General features: G+C 37.9%; 1 protein-coding gene across 2 annotated transcripts; it reads right to left on the reverse strand.

The window, feature by feature from the left end:
- Positions 1-2019: 2019 nt before the first annotated feature.
- On the reverse strand, positions 2020-22073 carry LOC121884032 (myosin-4-like). Of its 2 annotated transcripts, none has more exons than XM_042392551.1 (38): positions 21873-22073; positions 21550-21693; positions 21278-21434; positions 20371-20398; positions 20176-20284; positions 19983-20078; positions 19103-19166; positions 18908-19006; positions 18629-18732; positions 17302-17440; positions 17037-17155; positions 16799-16948; positions 16548-16718; positions 16158-16464; positions 15980-16053; positions 15144-15231; positions 14948-15065; positions 14678-14801; positions 12811-12947; positions 11560-11815; positions 10709-10951; positions 10436-10612; positions 10187-10332; positions 8641-8731; positions 8162-8551; positions 7944-8070; positions 7733-7851; positions 6466-6662; positions 6207-6390; positions 5946-6111; positions 5732-5856; positions 5350-5658; positions 5054-5257; positions 3634-3759; positions 3342-3512; positions 3155-3259; positions 2940-3035; positions 2020-2831 (listed from the first exon to the last, which is right to left on the reverse strand). In XM_042392551.1, the coding sequence occupies exons 1-38, from the start codon at positions 22071-22073 to the stop codon at positions 2661-2663; spliced, it is 5832 nt and encodes a 1943-aa protein (XP_042248485.1). In that variant the 3' UTR covers positions 2020-2660. The 2 variants fall into 2 exon arrangements, with proteins under 2 accessions (XP_042248485.1, XP_042248484.1); XM_042392550.1 differs by having other exon boundaries at positions 19983-20075; positions 20170-20284.
- Between the last annotated feature and the right edge of the window lie 1584 nt (positions 22074-23657).

Below are 23657 nucleotides of genomic sequence, written 5' to 3' on the forward strand. Positions count from 1 at the left end.
CATTCATTTGTCTTCATTTGTGTGCATAAATGAGTGTGTGTGTGTGTCTGTCCTTATTATCTTACTGCACGTCTGAAAATTTCAGATTTCAGCTCCCCAAATATTTTTATCTAGAGTATCAGATATCAGTTTTACTTAGCTATCTGTTTCCTTTTTGTTCTCTGTTAATAAAAGCAGTGGAAGAAGTATTCAGATCCATTACATTAGTAAAAGTACCAATACAACAATGTAAAAATACTCCATTACAAGTAAAAGTCCTGCATGAAAAACCCTACTACAGTGAAAGTATATGAGTATTATGAGCTTGATGTAAAGTATTGCAGTAAAAGTAGTGGTTTGGTCCCTCTGACTGATATATTATTATATATGACATCATTAGATTATTAATAATGAAGCATCAGTGTTAGAGCAGCATGTTACTGTTGTAGCTGCTGGAGGTGGAGCTAGTTTCAACTACTTTATATACAGTTAGCTAGTTTAGTCCAGTGGTTCCCAACCTAGGGGTCGGGCCCCTCCAAAGGGTCAGCAGATAAATCTGAGGGGTCGTGAGATGATTAATGGGAGAGGAAAGAAGAAAAAACAAAGTTCTGATACACAAATCTGTTTTCAGTTTCTGGACTTTTTCTCTAATCTTTGATTTTTGGTGAAATATTGGATCATTTGAACATTTATTGAAATGAAAGCATGTGAGAAGTTTAGAGGGAAAAATCACTATTTGGTGGAGCTGTTAACAACTTATAGACATGTGAAATGTGACCCCGACTACACACTGCTTTTTGTAAGACGTCAAAAGCCAAAAAGGTTGGAAACCACTGGTTTCATCTTTAACAATGTGTTGTATTTTAAAAGCTTGTTATATTATCCATTGTGTCAAATCTTCATCTGAAAAGCAACTAAAGCTGTCAAATAAACGTAGTGGAGTAGAAAGTACAATATTTCCCTCTGAAATGTAGTGGAGTGGAAGTATAAAATAGAATCAAATGGAAATACCCAAGTAAAGTACAAGTACCTCAAAATTGTACTTAAGTAGAGAACTTGAGTAAATGTACTTAGTTACTTTCCACCTCTTCATAAAGATTCTTGACAGATTCAGGATGTAAATGTGGGTGAAATAAAAGACATTCTCCTGAGAATCAGCTTTTATGGTCTTTATTGGTTCCATGTTTCAGGAATAAGGTTAAACATGGATAAAGTGTCTCCATCTGTTGGTGGCCAAGTTTTATTGCAGGTAGCAGGACGAGACTGTTGATGAGGTGTTTTTTATTCATATCAAACTCTGATGAATTTGTAATAGGTTAATATGGAAGAAATACTCCAAATTGAAGATGAATCGTTCTTTTTCTTGAGCCTTTATCATAAGAAACAGCGATTCATTTTTTAAGTCACTGTCTGTGTATTTTTGGTTCTTTTATTGATTGAAAAATTCACTTTCTAGCAAAATAAAGGAAATGAAATGAAATAAAATAATAAAATCATTATGTGATATGTTCATGAGGGATTTGTCATTCAGCAATTTGCCATTAAGTCCAGTTACACTTCAGTGTTTCATGAAACGCATTTTTCTGTGTCTTGGGAAGAATTAGGTTTTAGTTCATGTTCATGCATAAATAGCTGCAGTGTAGAGTCACTATTTCTGGAACATGTTGAGCTGTCACTGTTTACCCAGCTCAGTCTAGACGGATCCCAGGATTAACCATGCAGAAAGATGACCAGATGCTTCTCTTCTGAACATATTAATGGTTCAGTTCTGACTAGTCAGTCTGTCTATACGGAGATGTAAACAGTGACAAAGCTTAATCATTTTTAGCTATATGGATATCACTGTCAGCCTGACTGCTGGTTGGTCCTCCTCTTTGATCCAGACTGAAATATCTCAACAAACTGATTGCCATGAAATTGACATTAATGGTCCACAGAGGATGAATCCAGATGACTTTGGTGAACCTCTGTGCCAAAATTACATTTTTTATCTGTTGGTTTTTGACATTTTTTAAGGTATTATGACCAAATACCTGTAATGACTTTCCCATCAGCCTCAGCTGTATTTTGTGTTTATTGCTAATTAGCACATTTTAGCATGCTAACATACTAAACTGTGATGGTGAGCATTGCACCTGCTAAACATCAGCATGTTAGCAATATCATTGTTAATGTGTTAACTCAAAGCACCATCCTCAGAGCTGCTAGCATGGTTGTAGATTTATTTTTATACCTATATTGTTATCAGTTTCTATTATTATATTATTATAAGTACTACTCTTTGCTATTAAATAAAGACAAAATGTCTTGTATATATAAATTATTAGATATGCTACTGTATCAATTTGCGATTATTGTTCTTTTTCTTACTAATGATGTAATAATTCTTGTTACTATTCATGTTATCACTCATGGAAAAGAAAAATAAAGACTTTAATAACTAGAAATGTTAAATTTTTAATCAGTGTGATTAGCGCATCATTGATCAAATGCTTCCCCTCATCATAATAATATTATTTAACTACATTAACATGTTTTATGACATTCCAGCTCTCTAGAAGTTCAGTTTATTACATTTTTACTATGATTTGTTTGACTGCCATGTCATTTTAGTTATTAGTTATTACTATTACTGATTCAATGTCGGATTTTTATCCAAATCCTATACATTGTTATATTCCCTAAAGTGGATCGGACAAGTGCAGATTTCTATTCCCTTTTCCGACACCATCACGGCTCTTCGCTCGTAATTTATTCAGCTGGGATTCTGCGATATCAGCTCGTTCCTCAGCTTCCTCCAGTTCATGTTGCACCTTCCGAAATTTAGCCAAATGGATGCTGGTTTGTTCCTCCTGTGTGACACAGAAAACAATATATGATTGAAGACTTTTTTTTTAGTTTTTTTTTTAGGTACACATCATGCCATACAGTTCACACAGTAATCATTTATTTTTACTCACCGCCTCCTCACACTGCCGCTTATATGCTTTCACTTTCAGCTGCAGGTTGTTCACCAAATCCTGAAGTCTTGCCACATTCTTCTTCTCCTCCTCACCCTAAAACAGTTTAAAGTATTGCTCTCATACCTCGTTTCGCCTGTTTTCTGTTCAGCTTTAAGCAGTCAAGTCTCCTCTCTGGTGGAATTCACTGTTATATAACCGGATATACCTCTTACCTGATATGTGACCTCTTTAATTTTCCTCTCATATTTCCTCACTCCTTTCATAGCCTCGCCGCTGCGTTTCTGTTCTGCCTCCAATTCATTTTCCAGCTCACGGACCTTAAACAAAAAAAAAAAACAGCTAATTTAAATTCTTTTTCTATTTTTCTACAGAATGTTTTTGTCCTTTATTGATTCGTACCCTAGTTTCCAGTTTCTGAAGCTCCTTCTTTCCTCCTTTCAGAGCCAACTGCTCGGCCTCATCCAGGCGTTGCTGCAGGTCTTTCACTGTGGCCTCCAGGTTCTTCTTCATCCTCTCCAAGTGAGCGCTGGTGTCCTGCTCTTTCTTCAGCTCCTCAGCCATCATGGCAGCCTGTATGCAAATGTGAACTCACTGTGAAATTTAATCTGCAAAACCAACAAAGTCGAGCGGTTCCTCATTTGAATTAATGACTCTCCACAGTGAATTGGATAGAAGAGAGAGAGAGACTCACATCCATGATGGCTTTCTTGGCCTTTTCATCTGCATTTCTCGCTTCTTGGATGGTGTCCTCCATCTCTGATTGCAGCTGAGCTAAATCACACTCCATCTTCTTTTTAGCATTCAGGAGGCTGGTGTTCTGCTCAATACATATCATTTAAATAGGTATGTTTAGAACCAAAGAAAGTATTTTTTACAGATTAAATTATTTACAGATTTTACAGTTAAGCTAATAAGTAAACAGGTTTACCTAAAAAAACCTATTAAATGTCATTATTTAATAGGTTTATACTGAAAGTTATATTTATGAGCGCACATGTAAACATCATATCCTGGTTTCAAAAGAAGTCAGAAGTCTGATAATCCCTTAAAAACCTGAATATGCTTGTCAGGTCATTCTGATAGAAACAACACTTTATCCAGGTTTGTGATCACTGTCTGCACTTTGTAAAGTTTCAGCCTTAAAATAATTGTTTGACATCTTATTAGCTTTCTTGCTGGGAGTTAGATAAGAAGACTGATACCACTTTCATATCTGTACGATCAGCAGCCAGTTAGCTTAGCACAAACACTGGAGATAAGGGGAAACAGCTAGTGTGTCAAAATGAATCTAAACTAATCTCTTTTTTTATCTGTGCAAAAACCAAACTGTAAAAATGACAAGTTGTGCTTTTACGGGAGGTTATGTTCTTGCACTATTTCTTAACTGGGCACGATCACTTTGTGGAGTCTTGACGTCACTGAGAGGTTTTCAGCAACAGAAAAGTCCTGCGCAAAACACCCAGGAAAACCTCAAAATGTTTTTTATACTTTGTTTTCGTACAGATTTTTTAAAGAAGTGACAATTTATTAATTAGTGAGTTATAGAGGTGCTGGTAGGCAGATTTTCTGCCTTTTGACAGAACCAGGCCAGCTGTTTCTCCTGTTCCTGTTCTTTGCGCTAGGCTAAGCTAACAGTGGCAGTAACTTCATTTACTGTACAGATTTCAGAGTGGTATTGAGCTTCACGTCTAACTCTCGGCAAAAAAAAAAATTAATTTCCCAAAATGTAAAACTATCTCAAGTCAGGTATTATTAAAACAATAATAAACTATATGATGACCTGCAGGCTAAAATGAAAGTGAAAGAAGGGATGTCCTGAGCTGACAGAATCAAGATGAAGACCAATCCAGACTTAATAACGCCAGATACACTTCTGATCTTTTGTTTGCTCAGGATAAACCAGATGTCAGAAACATCTTATTGTCTTCTGTTGAAACACCGGAGCTGCACAGGGTTGTGAGCGAGCGAATCACAGAACCACAAAAACAACAGTTTGTGCTACATCTGCACAACAGCTGTAAGTAACTAATGATCACTACGGGTAAAAGGGAAGGCCCTGCACTGCCATTAGCTATCCTTGCCATACCCTGCTATGTCTTGTACCGTCCTACCTGAGAGTGTAGCAGCTGAATCCTCTCACTGACGTCGATCAGTTCCTGCTCAGCCAGCTTGCGGCTTCTCTCAGATTGCTCCAGCGCCGCCCTCATCTCCTCAATCTCAGCCATCATCAGGTTGTTGCGACGCTCTACAATGGCCAGTTGCTCCTTCAGGTCCTCCTGACTGTGGAGAGCTTCATCCAGATGGACCTGGGTGTCCTGGATCAAAGAGGATCAAAAGGTTTTGGAGCATTACATTTGTGTAACATTTCTGTTAATATTTCTATGTTTTCCGGCGCATTAACCCAAACCTTTAACTGAGTTTGCAGGTTTCTCAGCTGTTTGGTCGCCTCGGCTGCCTGGCGGTTGGTGTGACCCAGCTGGATCTCCATCTCATTCAGATCCCCCTCCATCTTTTTCTTCATGCGGATCACGTCGTTTCTGCTGCGCGTCTCGGCGTCCAGCGTGCTCTGCAGAGTGTCCACGGTTCTCTGGTAATTCCTCTTGAGCTGGTCGATCTCTTCATCTTTCTCTGCCACCTTCCTGTCCACTTCTGACTTGATCTGGTTCAGCTCCAGTTGAAGGTGCAGGATTTTCGCCTCCTCATGCTCCAGGGAAGACTACAAGAAAAGAAGTAATAATCATTTTTAATGAAACTGAAGGTATAATGGCACGTAAGGACGTAATACAAACCTCAACTTCCTCAAGAGCCGCCTGGGTGTCTCTTTTCTCCTGTTCGGCTTGCTTTGCAGCCTTCTCCAGCTCGTGGATGGTTTTAGCAGATTGTCCAACTTGGTCAGTGATATCGGTGATCTCCTCTGAAAACGTACAGAAGAGCATGTTCTTCATCAGTAAAACATGACCACCACAGCTTCTCAGCACCAAAAGAACAAGTTAGAAGCCTTACGCTGAAGATTTTTATTCTCTCTTTTCATGTTCTCCAGGTGATCCAGAGCCTCTTCGTATGAGTTTTTCAGCTTGAAGAGTTCTGTACTCAGCACTCTGGACTCTCTCTGGGAAACTTCCAGATCCGATTGACTCTCCTCGTATTTCTGTTTCCATTCAGCCAGAACCTAACAGAGGAGGAAACAGCATGTGTAATCAGCACAGCCTCAATAATATGCTAATGAGGAAGTGTTTCTGAGAAGAGAAAAGAAAAAAAAAAAACCTTGTCAAAGTTCCTCTGTTTCTTGTCCAATGTGGCATTAGCTGCGTTTGACCTTTCTAGCTCAACCATGAGATCCTCAACCTCAGCCTGCAGCCTCTGCTTGGTTTTCTCCAGCGATGCACATTTGACATTTGCTGCCTCTGTCATCTCCTCGGATTCCTGCAGCCGCTGGGCCAGCCTCTTCCTTTGAACCATAGATAAATTGTTTAAGACAAACAACATCAGCACTGACTTCAGAAATATGCTGCACAGTTCTTACTTGGCCTCCTCCAGCTCCTCGGTACGCTGGATGGCGTCAGTCTCGTATTTGGTTCTCCACTGAGCCACGTCGCTGTTCGCCTTGGACAGGCAGCGCTGCAGCTCAGCTTTGGCCTCCTGTTCCTCCTCGTATTGCTCTCTCAGCAGCTCACAGTCATGTCGAGCTGACTGCAAACTGTGAGCCAGGGCATTTTTTGCCTGAAAAAGCAAGAACATACACAAAAATATGGTGTATAGCCTCAATTAAAACACCCTTGACATGATGTAAAATAGTAACAAGCATCCATCCAAAGGAAGTGATGAATCAAAAATCTGAACTACCTCAATCACGCTTTTGAGAGGAAGCTGCACTGAGCAACACTACATCTCATCCTCCTTCAGTATCCTTTGGTATAAAATATTACAGACCGACTTGGCTGATTGCTAATATCACCTCACAGGATTTCTGGGTCGTAGCTGTTATGAGTCTTTTGCTTCTGATGTGCAAAGCTCCCAAGTGTAGGTTATGCTGCATTCACATGAAACTGTTATTATGAGTATTATTATGAGTGTCTCATTTCCAGAAAGATTTTCGGAAGCATCAACAAAACACTGCTGTTGAAAGTTCAAGGTAATTAAACCTGATATTTTACACAAATACACAAATAAAACTGAAAATAGACTGAAATAGTTTGGACAATGTGTTCACAACTGCTTTAATTTGTTCAAAAAACAGTTAGAAATTAATGAATTAAGAATGAAATAATGAATTAATTAACTAATTAAGGCTACTTTGTCATTTAACTGTGTTAACATTATTGGTTGTGACAGCTCGCAGTGTGGCAACTACACAATTTACTCACTCGCTGTATGGTGAGTGTATATAACGCTCCTGACTCGTTACTATGGGAACAACTCCCATTCTTCCCATTCTGCCGACATGGCGTGAACGCTCACAAACACTATCCATCCCAGATGACATGAACGCAGTGTTAGTGGAGAATTAATTATACAGTTAATTGATAAATTGACAAAAAAAGAAAATCAAACTACATCAATTCTGGCAATTGTTGAATTGTTTAAGTCTTAAGCTTCTCAAATTGAGGATTTCTCCATTTTGTATTATTATAAACTGAATATCTTTAGATTTTGGACTGTTCGGCGGTCAAACCAAGCAATTTTACGACTTCAGCTTGGTCTCTAGAAAACTGTGTTGGGCATCTTTCACCATTTTCTGACATATACACCGAACATATACAGTATATCAGGCTTAATTGTGTTTTTCAAACCTTTATTTCCTCATCCAAAAGTCTCTTCAACTCTTCGATGTGATGACTCCCCACAGATTTCACTCTGCTCAACTGGGAAAGAGTAGTTTCTTTCTCGTCCAGCAGACGTGAAAGTTCACCTATTCAAGACAAAGATGATACAAACTGACCCATCTGCACATCTTAAGTGATCTTTAGTATCCTTTTTCACTTTTTATAATCAGAAACCTACCGTTTTCTGTTTGTAGACGAGCATTGAGTGTAGTATAATCACTCAGTGACCTCTGGGCTTCATCTGATTTGGTCTTGTATTCATTCATTTGGTCTTCAAGGGTTCTGCACGTTTTCTCCAGATTAGCCTGAAAAATTCAGTGTTGGTTATCACGAACAAGATGAAATACACAATATTGTGGAAAAACATTCATGCCTTTTTGATAGACAGTCTCTTACCTTGCTTTTCAGAACACTCTCCACGTTGCTCGCCATGTCATCGATTTCCATCTTCAGCTCACTTTTCTCCTTCTCCAGTTTCTGCTTGACCCTTTGAAGATTGTCTATCTGATCGCTGAGTTCGGCAACACTGTCGGCCTGTTTCTTGCGCAGAGTCGCAGCGATGGATTCGTGCTGGAGGGTGGACTCTTCCAGATCACGACGAAGCCTCTGAAACTCCGCTTCTCGCTTCTTGTTGAGCTCAGCCTGAGCGGCGGTGGCTCCTCCGGCCTCGTCCAGCCTCTCGCTGATCTCCTCCAGCTCCCTGGACAGATCAGACCTCTGCTTCTCTACTTTGGCTCTGGCCGAGCGCTCAGCCTCGATTTCCTCTTCCAGCTCTTCAGTGCGAGCCTACAGTCAAGTTGTAATAATTTGTGTACTTAAAATATGAAAGAAAATGTGTTGTAATATGTTTACTGTTGTTAAATAATAAAACATACCTGAAGCTCTTTAATCTTCTTTTGCAGTTGAGTGCCAAGAGCTTGCTCATCGTCAATCTTGCACTGCAGGTTGCTGATTTCAAAGTCCTTTCTGAAAAGAATTGTTATTTTTCAGTGCATAAATCTTAAAATTTCTTGTCAAGTGGCTCATTTAGTCATGCTAACAACAATGTGGGACTGTTGCTCCACCACTTTGGTCCAGTCTGAAATATGTGAACAAATATTAGATTGCTATGACATTTTGGATGAAATGACTTTGGTGATCCATTGACTTTTTTCTAGTGCCACCATGGGGTTCACATTTGTGTTTTTTGGTGAAATTTCTCAACTATTGGAAGGATTTCCATTAAATTTGGTACAGACATTCATGATTCCCATGTTGAGTCCTAAAGATTTTAGTCATCCCTTAACATGAGTGAAATATTAGATGTAAACTATTAGATGGATAACTATGACATTTGATTCAGACATACATGACCCCTCAGGATAAATTGTAATCACTCTGGTAATCCCCTGACTTCATTTAAATTTAATTTTGTTTAATACTTTGGTTTAACATGCATGCAAAACTAATGGCACTCTCATCAGCCTCATCTGTACTTTGTGCTTAGTGCTAATTAACAAGTGTTAGCATGCTAACACAGCATTAGCATCGTCACTGTGATCATATTAGCATGCTAATATGATCACAGTGACAATGCTAATGCTGTAATGCTTCTCTACTTTCATATTAGCATGCTAATATGATCACAGTGACAATGCTAATGCTGTAATGCTTCTCTACTTTCATATTAGCATGCTAATATGATCACAGTGACAATGCTAACACAGCATTAGTATTGTCACTGTGATGATATTAACATGCTAATGTTAGCATTTAGCTCAACGCTCCGCTGTGACTAAAACCGTATTCATGTCATATTCATGTCTTTACTGTAATTAGAGTTTTTGTCTTGTAAATAGTCACCACATCAACCTCCAAGTCATAATTATAACTGGGAAACTGGGATTTTCTAAAAGCTCCAATATATTTGACTTTACATAGCACGTAATAATAAGAAAACCAAGCAATCCTGGATGCCTCATGTCAGTCAAGTTAATTACAATCAATGTAATTAAACCCAAATTGAATTGATATAAAGTAATTTTGTAAATACACAGTATTTAAACCCTCATATGACCAATTCAGTTGTCATACAACCCTCCTGAGTTCGTATCTTTCCCATCAATCCCACAGGACATGAACACAACATAAGTACAGCCTCACAGAGCTGCTATCTCTTTCTCTTGTTTACACTTAAATTGCTAAAAATGTTGGTATAGAGTGTTTTTTTTAAGTTTTATGGAAGAGTATTGTGAAAACAAACAACTCCTTTCATTATTATAATCATCATCATTATTGATGTTGATACATTTCATGTTCTTCCTTGTGCAAACCTTTATTACGTTTGAGTCTCAACTAAATCTTCAGCAGTATAAAAGGTACTTGTATATCTTTGTATAACTTTTCAGGATCGTGGCAATGAATAACAAATAAACAATGTACTTTTTCAGTCTCTCTTCCATTTGCTGTCTTTCATTCTCCAGGTCCATTATGGTTTCCTGGGACAGCTTCAGATCCCCCTCCAGTTTTCTTCTGGATCTCTCCAAGTCTGCACGCACCTTCTTCTCCTGCTCCAGTGAGCCTTCCAGCTGCGAGAGACATTTATATCAACCATTGAACAACGTGGAAACCATGCAAATGAAGAAGTGCTGCACATACTGTATCTCACACAAGAGACCTTCTCATACTTACGTCATCAACCTGTTGCTCTAACTTGATCTTCGTCTTCATTAGACAGTTAACTTTATCCTCCTCAGCCTGAAGGTCATCCAGTGTCTGCTGGTGCACCTCCTGCAAAGCTTTGATCTCCTTTGAGGACTTCAGCATATTTTCCTCCAGAGTGGTTAACTCCTCTATCAAATTCTTCACCTAAAGAAAGAAGCAATTTTTTTAAACAACTAACACGACAGAGCTGATATGTTTTCTTATAATCTGGAATAAAACCAAAACCTCTTTGAAAGGCACCTTATTTTCTGTGGCATATTTCTCCTTCTCTACTTTGGCGATGGTAAGTTCCAGGTCGTCTATGTCTTTTTTGAGCTCCGAACATTCATCCTCCAGCTTCCTCTTCTTAGCAGTGATTTCGGCATTGATCTCCTCCTCTTCCTCTATCCTCTCCGAGAACTCTTTGACTTTGGCCTCCAGGTGTATCTTGCTCTTTATCAAACCTTCACACCTCTCCTCGGCATCGCACAGGTTCTCCCTTTCCTAAAGTACAGAAACATGATGATGCATTATTATAGTGCAGTAAACATTGACTGTTTAATTATAGACGATAGTTGTTGTTTTGTGTTAATTTTATTCTTTTTCAGCTCTTTTGTTGTGTTATTACAGTATTTGTTACAGTATAAGTATTTACATACAGTTATTTATTTATTATTTTTATAGACATTTGCACATTTTCACATATTGTGTGCTGTGTATATTGTCAAAAACACTATTTTTCCCAATTTGGTTGGTTCTGACTAATTTTTACGTTTTAAAATTGCACATACTGTATTTTAAATGTATTTTTACAGTTTATATACCCTGTTGAAATTCAGAAATACAATTTTCTCATAACATATTCTATTGTTATGATCGTCATCTGCTCCATACTTTAACTTTATTCTACTTTCACTTTGGTCTATTTTGCTTTTGCAGTGTCTGGTTTCACCGCTGGGATCAATGAAGTTTCCTCTTATCTTACCTCATTATTGATCATGTTTCTGAATTGTAGAAAACATGTCTCTTTCCCCCCCGATCTCTTTATCTGACAGAGCTAAATCAATACAAACAGACCACTTTGTTCTACGCAGAGCTGAGTGTTTACATACTGCTTGGATTTGAAGGTAAAGGTCATTTTTCTCCTGGACGAGCATGACCATCTTCTCCTCCAGCTCCTTCCTCCTGGCTTCCGACTTTGCAAACTCTTCCTTGAGTCGTGAGAATTCCTCTTTCATGGTCTGCATCTCCTTCTCGGCCTCCGCGCTTCGTAACAGAGGCTTTATCTTGAAGAAAAGCCTCATCCAAGGCCAGTTCTTCACATTCATGAATGAGCGGATGTTGTACTGGATGATGAAAATTGACTCTCTAAAGCGTGAAAAAAGAAAATTCTTTTAACAACCTGTTGACAGGATTCAACCGGGACTTTGATGAAAACCTGAATTAACTTTTCAAGGCTTTCCATAACTAATTAAAAAAAATCAGATGTCTGAGTGTAATCGTTTACTTTCAAAAGAGTTCAAGAAAGTTCAGGAAAGAGAGAAAAAAGTACTTATGGAGTTAGACAGGGATAAAAAAAAGAAATGATTTTAAACTTGCATTAACTGATTTTTTGGCCAAATTATTTTTTATTATTATTATCATTACATTATCATTCATTTGGAGTCGTGTTTCTGTCCACCTGGTTAATGTAAGTCCAATATTCACTCTCTTTTAGCTCTGTGTTTGGTCTCCACCACCTCCTGAGGGAAGCTGCAGCTTTACAGCTAACTGTGTCTGTTTGACGTTTGGTGCTGAGCAGGTAGTGTACAGTGGCTTTTTAGAGCTTTTTCTCTGAAAACAGCTGCTTGCTGAAGCCAAAACGACGCTATGAGAGTGCTGAGAGTGAACCAAAACAGTAAAGTTGCAGGTGGACAGTTAAACAATGAGCTGAAAGTCACTATAAAGCTCCATAAAGCTGAGAGAAGGTGCAGAGTCGCTGATAATTCTCTGCAGGTTCATCACTACGAGCCATGACAAACACATTACACAGTCATTTTGTACATTGTTATTATGAAAAATAACAATTATAGCTGCTTTAAGCTACATCTCCTTTAGATACGTAAACTCAACTTTAAAAAACACATATTTTCTGGGAAGAGCAGCATATTTCCCACTGTTAATAATCATTAAATTAAATTAATATGAAAGACAAGTTATAATAATTTTACAACTAATTGACCCAGTTGTAAAATCCTCCCTCAGTTTCTTATGTAATTAATTAAATCTGGATAACACCTCTGTACATTGGTACTCCAGAAATGTTACATCCATTAATTGAACTGAAGTTCCATTTATATGAAAGGAAAACATTTCTCTGAGACCTTTTCTTTGACATCTCCTTGAGCCTCAGCCTGGTGACGTAACCTCTGGCCACAGCCTGGATACGAGTCATCAGCACAGCCAGCCGCTCATCTCTCATCTCCTCCAGCAGACCCAGCAGGCCGGCTTTGAAAAACACCTGCAAGTTCAATGGAACTGGATTTCAGATCATTTCAGTTATGTGGCATGGATTCAGAAACTTCTCCTAACTTTTTAATTAACAATTTTACACTGAAGTAGATCATTTGAATCAATATTCAGTCATTAGTGAGGTGGAAATCCATGTTGGGAACTGCAGTAACTTGACAGATAAATGTCAGACTGTCTGATGTATGTTTGAATCCATCAGGCCAAAAAAATGAAGAAAATATTCACAGGTCACATCATGAAACAGTTCAATTTTTGGCATCATTGGACCTTATGAGAGAACTTTTTCGTATTCTTCTCTCTGAATTTTCTCTGGCAGGTTTGCTTGTATGAGTTGTCAAAGTCAGATTCAACAAATTCTGACTAAAACATGAGATGTGCTTTTATGTGATGTCATCTTTTATCGTCTTTTATCTCTTATCTTCTATCTCCTAACACTCATTAATTTCCCTATTGATCTTGTAAAAGTAATGAAAGATGAAAGGACTGGCTTATCATTTTAATATACAAATGCAAAGTGAGATTATTACATTTTCTCTGTAACTCGTTAACGTGTTTGCCTTTGGACAGATACGTTCTTTTGTTATTGTTCTCTATCCTGTTTCATCCCCAAGAAGAATGTAAATCTCTGCGTCTCGCAATAAACGGGACACGTTGAGGAGTCGAAGGCCACATTATGGCTCGAGGCTCTTCCTTGATTTGTGTCTTCAGGTGATGTGGCTCCTAGTTAATATACATGTGCATGTAAATGTAACTCGTGGCTCTTTGCCATCGGCTGTAATCCATAAGTTTGTGTGATTTGACCAAGCGGCAACCTCTGGGGCTGAAAAATGAAGCCAATGCAGAAGTGCCAAAAACTGTAGTTCCTTGAATGGCCACTTGAGGCTCCAAAAGCGAGTCAATCCCCAAAGACCCCCATGTTAAAATGTCCAGCAGAAATAAACATGTTTACAGTCTGGTACAAAAAATGGTTTTGGTCTCTGTAGTTAATTTCCTCTTTCATGACAACTGTACGAGGGGTGAATTTCTTTATAACTCACCCATTTAAGTTTTATTAAACCGTAAAGTTATGCATAATGAAGGACATGGCTGCTTTGAGTGACAGGTCCGCCAGCCGCTAGGTGGCTTGTTTCAGCCATTCGGCCCGCCTCTTTGCCCCTTTTTGATTGGCTGGGAGTTAGGCAGCGTCACGCACTGCCAAGATGGCGACGGGCAGAGCGGCTCACTTTGAGCTTCAAAACCGCTCTTCAGAAACCAACGGGTGACGTCACGGTAACTACATCCATATTTTTATACAGTCTATGGATTTGACCAATCATAGATCATTTCTCTGCTCCTTCAACTATAATAGAACGGGGTTTGCTTTTTGCTCGCCGAGACAAACTGATGCAAATCTTTGTGTGTTCTGACTCCTTATTGTACAATAACAATTGTTTAATCTTCAACCCAGCAGTGTTTTGTGTATTATTTCATATGTGTGTTTAGTGTTTTCAGACAATCTCCTTTTCTTTCCCTTTATCTTATTCCTGTGGACATTATTGCATTTTGCTTTAACGCTTTAATTTAAAAATGTATCGATTATTTATATGTTCTTTTGTTATATAAATAAAGTTATTATCAAACAAAGTTGCTGTTGTTGTCTGATATCTAATAAAATACCATCATACTCACAACCTCTAATACAGACGCAGGCACACACATACTCATTTGTCTTAAAAATACCTTTGTGTATCCAAATCTGTACTGGGAATGGTCCACATCAATGGAGGAGAGCAGTTTCTCTGAAGCCTTCTTGCTGTCGATAAACTGCCCTTCGGGAATCGCGCTGGCGTTCAGGATCCTGTATCTGTCTCAGAAAGAGTTCAAACTCTTGTGAGTGAACGTTTTGGAACCACTTTGAAAACTACATGATTACATCTCAAAGGGTTTGTGCTGATATCATAAATTTGATGAAACCTGAGTGAGTTTTGGTGTTTCTGGTCAGTGTGTTACCTCTGTCTGAAATCTCCATAGAGGATCCTGCTGGGGAAGCCCTTCCTGCAGATCCTGATTCCTTCCAGCACGCCGTTACAGCGCAGCTGGTGCAGAACCAGATGGTGATCCATCGAGCCTACATGGACGAAACATTTCAAGTTAACTTCAGAGTGAAAATGTAATTAAGATTCTCCATTTTTCTCTCTTTTTTTACCTGGTATCTTTGTCTCATTTGGGATGATGCATCGTACAAAGTGTGGATGTGTGGACCTGAGGTTTGCCATCAGTTTGTTAAGGTTTTCCTGCAGGAGATAAAAAGGCACTCACTCACTGAACAGAAATGAACAGAATTAAATGTGGACAGATTTACATAAATAACTCAGTGCTGCTCATTTTATCTGGCAGGTAACTGGTTCATTTGATGGCTTTAAATGTGGAAGGTTAAACTTTTGTTCAAGTTCTGTTGTGGCTGAAAATCTTCATCTAAACTTGTGCGTGTTCTGCTGTTGTTCTCGACTCTTTAATTCACGTGACGTGTTGCCTCACGTGTCCAGAGTTGCAGCTAAAATTGAGGACACAAATTTGAGGAGCTGAGGTACAGTTTACATTTTATAATTTAATTACATGTTGTTGATTTTTAAAAGGCAGATCACAATACTTTTTGACTCAGCATGTTTAGATTTGTCAATTTTCAGAAAAACGAAGGAAGAAATTAATGCAGCAGAGTAACGAAAGCAGCTTTTAGACCATCATGTAGAGAAAAATGGGACAGTTTTTCAACAAATGTAAAAAAAAAAAAGTTTAAAAAACATATAAAAATGAATTAAACATAGAAGAATATCCATATTAATAGAAATTTTTGCTGAATTTTTGTGTCTTCTCTATATTTTATCCTAAGTCGGGGGAGGGCTGCTTGGATTTATGACCTCAATATTTCCAAAAACAGTGTCTATGTCTGCTAAGTGTGTGCATCAATACACATCTTACCACCAAAAAAATACATATTATCACTGTAATTCCTTCTTCTGTGATCTTATTATTGGTTATTACCCTGAAGAGAGCAGAAACCGTCTGGAAAGAAGATCCTTTTTTCTTGAAACTTTTCTTACTTCCATCAGCAGAAGCTACAGAAACATAAGAACCCACATATTAAATATAATTACAGCACATGTTGTCATTGTAGTATTTCTGTGATCTGAATGATGTTCGTCATTAAAAGTGAGCTGACCGTCGGCAGATGCGTATGTGGCAAAAAGCTGAGACAGCAGTTTAAGGGAAGCTTTTTGATAAAGCTGCACCACGGTGTCATTTAACGGGTCCTTGTTTTTCTCCAGCCAGCCGCTGATGTTGTAGTCTACGGTGCCGGCGTAGTGCATCAGCGAGAAGTGAGCCTCAGCCTTTCCTTTGGAAGGTTTGGGTTTCTGAAAGATGATGTTCTTCCCCAGGTGTTGGTCGTAAAGCTTGTTCTTGAAGGAGCCGTCAGTCGCCTTTGGAAACATGCACTCCTCTTCCAGAATAGAGAAAATACCCATCGGCTGCAGGACAGACAGTATATATTGGTGTTTTATTCACTTGCTTTATTTCTCTGAATATGTGAGTTTATAAAAAGGTGATGTACCTTCTCAATGAGCTCAATGCAGGCTGCCAGGTCCATGCCGAAGTCGATGAACTCCCACACAATCCCTTCCTTTTTGTATTCTTCTTGCTCCAGCACAAACATGTGATGGTTGAAAAACTGTTGCAGCTTCTCGTTGGTGAAGTTGATGCACAGCTGCTCCAGACTGTTCATCTGAATTAAACAGCAACATTTCATTTTAATCAAATAAATATCGATATTTGTAGAAAGAGACATACAGAGGCATGAATCACCTCAAAAATCTCAAACCCTGCGATATCCAGGACACCGATAAAATGCTGTCTTGGAAGTTTGGTGTCGAGCTGCTGGTTGATCCGCGTGACCATCCACAGGAACAGCTTCTCGTACACGGCCTTAGACAGGGCACCCATGGCGTTGTTCACCTGAGAATCAAACATCTTTTTCAGTGACCTTTTACTCGGATTGATTGTGGTGAAAATCAGTTTTCAGATGTAGAAATATATACTGTACCTGCTGTGGAGTCTGGCCTTTGGTGACGTACTCATTCCCAACCTTCACTCGAGGGTAACACAGTGCTTTCAGCAGATCAGCGGAGTTCAGACCCATGAGATAGGCCACTTTGTCAGCCACTATAGGATGTATATATAGTTTTATTTGTAAAGCACACACTAGGCTTGAGAAGTGTAAAGAAGGAGAGTGATGACATGTGAAACTGTGATGTCGCTTCATTCGGTTTTAATTCAAAGCTGCAGTAACAGCTCAGTCGTCGTCTCACCCTCGGTGCCGTCTGGCTCCGCCTGCTCCTCCCGCTGCTTCTGCTTGAACTTCATGTTCCCGTTGTGCATCACAGCACCAGTCAGCTTGTAGATGCCGACCTTTTCCTCCGTGTTAAACCCCAGGATGTCAATGGCACTCTGGTGGAAGCATTATAATTAGCACAGTCTTAGTTTATCAACTGTCAGTGGAGTCGTATCATGATGATATTAAGATATTCTGGCGTTGTTTTACATGATTCTGTCGTCCAAATTAATTATTACAACCAAACTGTAATTAAGTCAAGCTTATTAAATCAATTCTTCATCCTTCTTATACACATTCCATGATTGAAAAGGAGCAGGGGGAAGGGAAGTCTTATATTACCTAAATGGTCTAGAAGGTCTGCCAGTACTTTCAACAATCATTTAAGACACATGTGCACATATCGAAACACTCGACCAAAGACAGAAGACAAAACATAAACATTACTTATTTTGTTCATATCGTCCAAATATCTGATCTCTGTACATTTGCTTAAATTGAGTAGTAGTTGAACAACATTTGAAATGATTCCAGTTTGATTCTGCACAGTGAAATGAACCTCTGCTTCAATGAAGTACGTGCATATCGGGTTTTAAAATAATATTTCCTTCAACCTTGTACATTTTCAGGCAATAATCTGTTTTTGGCTTTGTACATAATTCCACTAAATCATTCAGTTTTATGACTTGATAAATAGTTTGTTAGTATGCTCCCTTGAATCCGCGTCTATAACTCTCATTGCTCTTTTCCGAAGTGTATATAATAGTTTTACAGTATGTGTTGCTCCAAACCTCTATACAGTAACTAAAATATGGTAAAATAAGTGAAAAATAAAACATCTGAAGTGCCTTGTGGTCCAACGTGTACTTTGCTTAGTTTATAATTGCAATACTTTTGGACACTTTTGTCTTTACATAATCTATGTGAGGTTTCAAAGAGCATTTATGGTCTATAATTACACCCCAGAATTTAATTTCAGATACCTTTTCAATATTAATTCCATCTACAGATAACTTCATCTCTCTTTCTCAGATCCCCAAAAAACACTCAAATTTTATGATACTTTTTAAAAATCAAACCATATCTTTTCAAAAGTTTGATCATTTAGAGTTTAATAAGAATTTTAAAAGTTTTGTCTGATGTATTGCATGACACTGGAACAGAGTTTACAACAATAACTTATATGTGATTGGTCGCATATTTGCCATATAGTGATATATATTCATTCATAAAACTATTTTTTATTTAATAATTATGACCACACTGTCCAGCCCTACATATATGTTTGACCCATGTACACTCACATCTGTGGCCACCAGCTCTTCTGTGTCATTGATGCTCAGCACAGTGATTTCACCCTGGCTGATGAAAGGATAGTCATACGGATTGGTGGTTATCAGCAGCATCTCTAAGATGAAACACAAAGAAAAACAAATAAAATATAGAATAATAAACAAATAAGACAGCTCAGGTCATCAGTATAGTATAATACATACATATACATATACATACATATATATATATATATATATATATATATATATATATATATATATATATATATATATATATAGTATATTTACCAATTAAATCAGGCTTCTTGTTTGACAAGATCTGATAGAAGATGTGATAGCTCCTCTCTGCCGGCAGCTGAAACGTCACCCTGGATTTTTCCAGAAGGTCTGATCATAAATGGAAACATAAACAGAGATAAAATATATTTTACAAAACTAAGAGCAACAGTGGAATATTTATGACACTGATATAAGCAAACTTACAAGTTTCAATATCAGCTGATGCCAACTTCCCCTTTGTTCCAAAGTGGATGCGAATGAATTTTCCCTGGAAAAGGTATTAAATTATTAGTTAAGTTTGACATATAAGTTACAGTATATTTCAACTAAATCCTGTTCTGATATATGAACTGAGATCTGCCAATGTTGTAATTATTTTTTTGAAATTGCGTTTCTGAAAATCACAATTATTTTCTCATTATTTCAAGATAACAGGATTAAAAATGAAATGCAATCATGGCTACTCTCATCTTCCATACTTATCACATTTGTAGCTAAACATTGAGAGCACACATTTTGGGATCTGAGGTGCTGTTTAGCTTTAAGAATTTAAGGTAAAATTATATTAGAAGTTAGAAGAAGTTAGATATAAATTGCAATATATTTCTACCAAAAACAGCCCTGACATATGGAAACCAAGAATATCTGAAGATCACAAGTTAATCAGCGTGTTACATCAATATTGTTTTCTTATGATAACAGACAAATTTTCTCATTATAACAGGATTAAAAACTAAATGCAGTAATGGCCACTCTCAGCCTCCGTACTGATTAAATATGTAGCTAAAATTGAAGGCACAAATTATGTTTTATCATCTAAAGTTAAATTATTATTTAAGTTTTACATAGAAGTTACAGTATATGTCAATTAAAAGCTGCTCGGATGTATGGAAGCTGAGAATGGCCGACATAATAAAAAAAAATAATCATGTTATCACAAGTTAATCACCTCGTTATGTCAATATAACAAAGTTGTTTTCTAAGACCTGATTAATTTTCTCATTATCTCAAGATAACAGAATAAAAAACTACGACTGCGATCATGGCATCTCTCGGATTCCACACTAATCACATTTAAACTCACAAATCGAGAGGAGTTGTCATTCCTCACAGTCTTGGCATTCCCGAAAGCCTCCAGCAAAGGGTTGGCCTGAATGATTTGATCCTCCAGAGTTCCCTGGTAAATAAATTCAAGAATAAAAAGCTTGTGTTTTCAAAGTAGTTTTTGCAACATATATAATTTCAGTTTTTAATGTAAGATGTGACTGAACCTGCATTTTGCCTGGGAGTTGCTCTTTCTTGCTCGAGTCACCGAATGATGCAATTGTTGCAAAATACTGAATGACTCGCTTTGTGTTGACCGTCTTTCCAGCACCGGATTCTCCACTGACAAAAGTACAGCATGATATGAATGATGGGAAATAAAGTAAATAAAAGACTTGTAAGTAAACAACAAATAAAGTCGTACTTACGTGATCAGGATAGACTGGTTCTCTCGATCTGTTAAAAGGAAAGAAATTGGGTGGACATTGATATATTTCAACTGTATTTGAGGTTCATTTGAGGTTTTTATCCGTGTTTATTTTGATGATTATGTTTTCTTAATTATTATTATGTTATTTTATTTATGTTTAGTCTTTTTTAATCAAACCTTACCATAAGTTTTAGTCAGAAACTAAAACCAATTTCAGTCTCTTTGTTCTTTTTAAAGTTTTCTTTGCAGCAAACATTCATTAAGCACCCTGATGTTTGTACCTTAGTTTTTCTTCTGATGAAACTTTTAATTAGTTTTAGTCACATCTGAGTTATTTCAATCTTTTAATCTTTTGCTAGTCTACAACTTGAGCCAATTTAGTCTAGTTTTAGAAGTTTAATTATTTGTTTCAAGGTGTATTATTAGCAATCTTTAGCACCCTGATGGTTGTGCCTTAAATTTTCCTCTGATGAAATGTTTAATTAGTTTTAGTTACAATTTAATTATCATTTTAGTCTAACTTTAGTCAACAAGTTAAGACCATTTGGTCAAACTTTAGTGAGGAAAAATTAGGCCTCTTGTTGATCATGATGCGGTGGTGCTCATGGGAAACGCAGTCTTCGTTCCAGGAAAACACTACCACTTTTGTCCAGAGGGGTCGCTTAAATCAATCCAAAATGAAACTTCCTTGTAGTAACTTTAATAAAGCACACTGATAGTTGTGTTTTCTTCTGTAGAAATCAGTAGTTTAAACTTTATGATGCTTTTAACATTACAATAATATCAAGGAAGCTTCAATTATTCAAATAAGTGCACATGAAGAAAATTAAACCAGTTAGAGTTAGTCAGATAGGGGCAGAATTAATAATAACAGGCGTATGGTAGCTATTATGATGAGACCAGACCTGTGAGCATGTACTGGTAACCATTATCAGAGATGGAGAAGATGTGTGGGGGGGCCTCCTGGCGTTTCTTCCCGCGGTACCCGGCCACCACCTCCGGGTTGTAAACTGGAAGCCACTTGTAGGGGTTCACAGTCACACAGAAGAGCCCAGAATAGGTCTGTGAACAAACGGCAAGACAAAAACCATCGTGGTAAGGAAATAATGACTCAAATTATAGGATGTTTATCAAGTTTTGAATGAAATATAATTAGATTTCATATATTTGTCTTTACGTAGATCATCCAGGCAGTGTAGCGCTCCTTGAGGTTGAACAACACTGCTGGTTCATGCAGATGCGTCAGCAGAGCCATGTCTTCGATCTTGTCAAACTTAGGAGGGTTCATGGGGCGAATGTCGTCCTGGTGCACTGTGACAACCTGAAGCACGAGTTCAAACATCCGGTGAATAAAATGGGAGATAAAAACAGATAAAGGTTAGAAAAAAGTGAGGAAATGTGATGTAAAAGCCTACAAATGTTCTTCAATCTCCCTGACTGCTTCAGATTTGATTCTCTGAATGAAAAAAAAACAGATAAAATGCTACAAAATTCATCCACCTTTCCATCCTCGGTCTCCACAGTGACCTTAGAGCCGTCTTGGCTTTTGACTTTTCCCTTGACGTACTCCTGCTTCGGATCAGGCACAAAGACGGCTGTTTTGGCATCGAACGGCATGTTTTGCGCTGCGATTCTTTCCCGCTCTGATTTACGGAGGTACGGGGCAGCAACCCCAAATATCTCCATCTCGGCATCACTCATTTTTTTTCCTCCTGCATCATCAGGACAAACACATACACTCAAAAATAATTTAAACCAAAAAGAATGGAAAAAATGGCTGTAGCATCATACTTACTTGAAAGTTGCAGACCTTAAATAAAGGTTATAAGATGATCGAATCCAACAAGGCCCAGAGAACGTTTCAGAGCCTTTGAATGTGACTCTGTACTGTTGCTAACTGTTTCAACAATACGCCACAGACATACCTCACCCTAACAAGACTTTGACAGCTTTTATAAGAGATGGTCAGGCTTTTTTCACTCCTGCTTTCACAGCTTCTCCTATATTTGGAGATCTGGCTTCTACGCCAACTCGGAAAAGTCAAGTATGTCCATTTTGTATTTAGGAACTGTCTATGTATAGCTGTATTGTGTCACTTTTAAACAGTTTCAATTGTAATCCTTCAGACTGTCCATTAAAAAAAAGCAATGAATGCTAAGGACGATAGCTTAGAGGGCTTACGGTCCCGACACGGCGGGCCTCATTTTCTGGGATCAGGGAAGATTAGGTCTGTTAGGGCATCGCTGAAATTCTGGCATTGGCTGTCTGGGGAGCAGAGCTGATTACACAGGACTGTTTGGGTTTGTGTTGGGGGCAGCCGGGGTTGACGGGCAACATTTAGCACATTCCAGACTGAGGCTTGTCTCGATTAACCCACATTTGTTAAAGATGTTTCTGCTTGTTGATGTTCAATACTGATTCTTTTGTGTGTTGTCTTTTCTTCTTCTATTGGCTTGTAACACTATATTTTGTTCTCCTTTGTGATGTTTGGTCTTGGCTGTTGTTATGTAAAAGTTGCATTTGATGCATTTGAATTGTTTGCATGATGTATTTGGCTTTTTAGGCTTTTCTACAGAGACAAGGACCATCGCACAAGATTTATTTTGTGTGTTCCCCTCTTGAAGAGGGCTCTAAACACAAAGAAGACATTCTCCTGTTCTGGCTACATGTCTAACATCAGATACTGATCCAAGTTGGATCCAAAGCTGAGCGGTTATGACCTGGATGACATCCACAGGAGCATGAAAGTGTTTACAGTACGAGATCTCAGAGATAACACAGTGAGAGCATGAATTAGTTATTTTTGTCTGCATTTTGTCTCAGTTTTTCTTTTCTTGTTTGTTTGATTGTTTGACAGCTGCTAACAATCAGCCGTTTGGTTAAATCCAGCATATTTGGATAATAAAAATGTAAATTAGTGTGTATTTTATTGTAAGTAAAGTAAGTGGAGCAAATCAGCCAAAAGACAGAAACATCCAATTTGAATTTAATACTTGATGAAAGCATGAAATGAAATAACTCTGATAGATAATGGTTTGGTGGGAATGAAGATTTGTTTTTAACAGTTGATTATTAGGTTGGGTAGCGACAGCTGGATGTACTTTAGGTTTTATGTGATGTTGTCACTTAATTAGAATCGTTTTAAATCAGTTTTTAAGAAGAAAAGTCCAAATTTTCTGGTTCCAGCCTCTCAGATGTGAATATTTCCTGGTTTCTTTATTCTTCTCTGGCAGTTAACTGAATATCTTTGGGTTGTGGACTGTCGGTCGGGACAAAATAAGACAT

This window comes from Thunnus maccoyii, chromosome 18 (assembly GCF_910596095.1).
Source record: "Thunnus maccoyii chromosome 18, fThuMac1.1, whole genome shotgun sequence".
In the NCBI taxonomy this organism is placed as follows: domain Eukaryota; kingdom Metazoa; phylum Chordata; class Actinopteri; order Scombriformes; family Scombridae; genus Thunnus; species Thunnus maccoyii.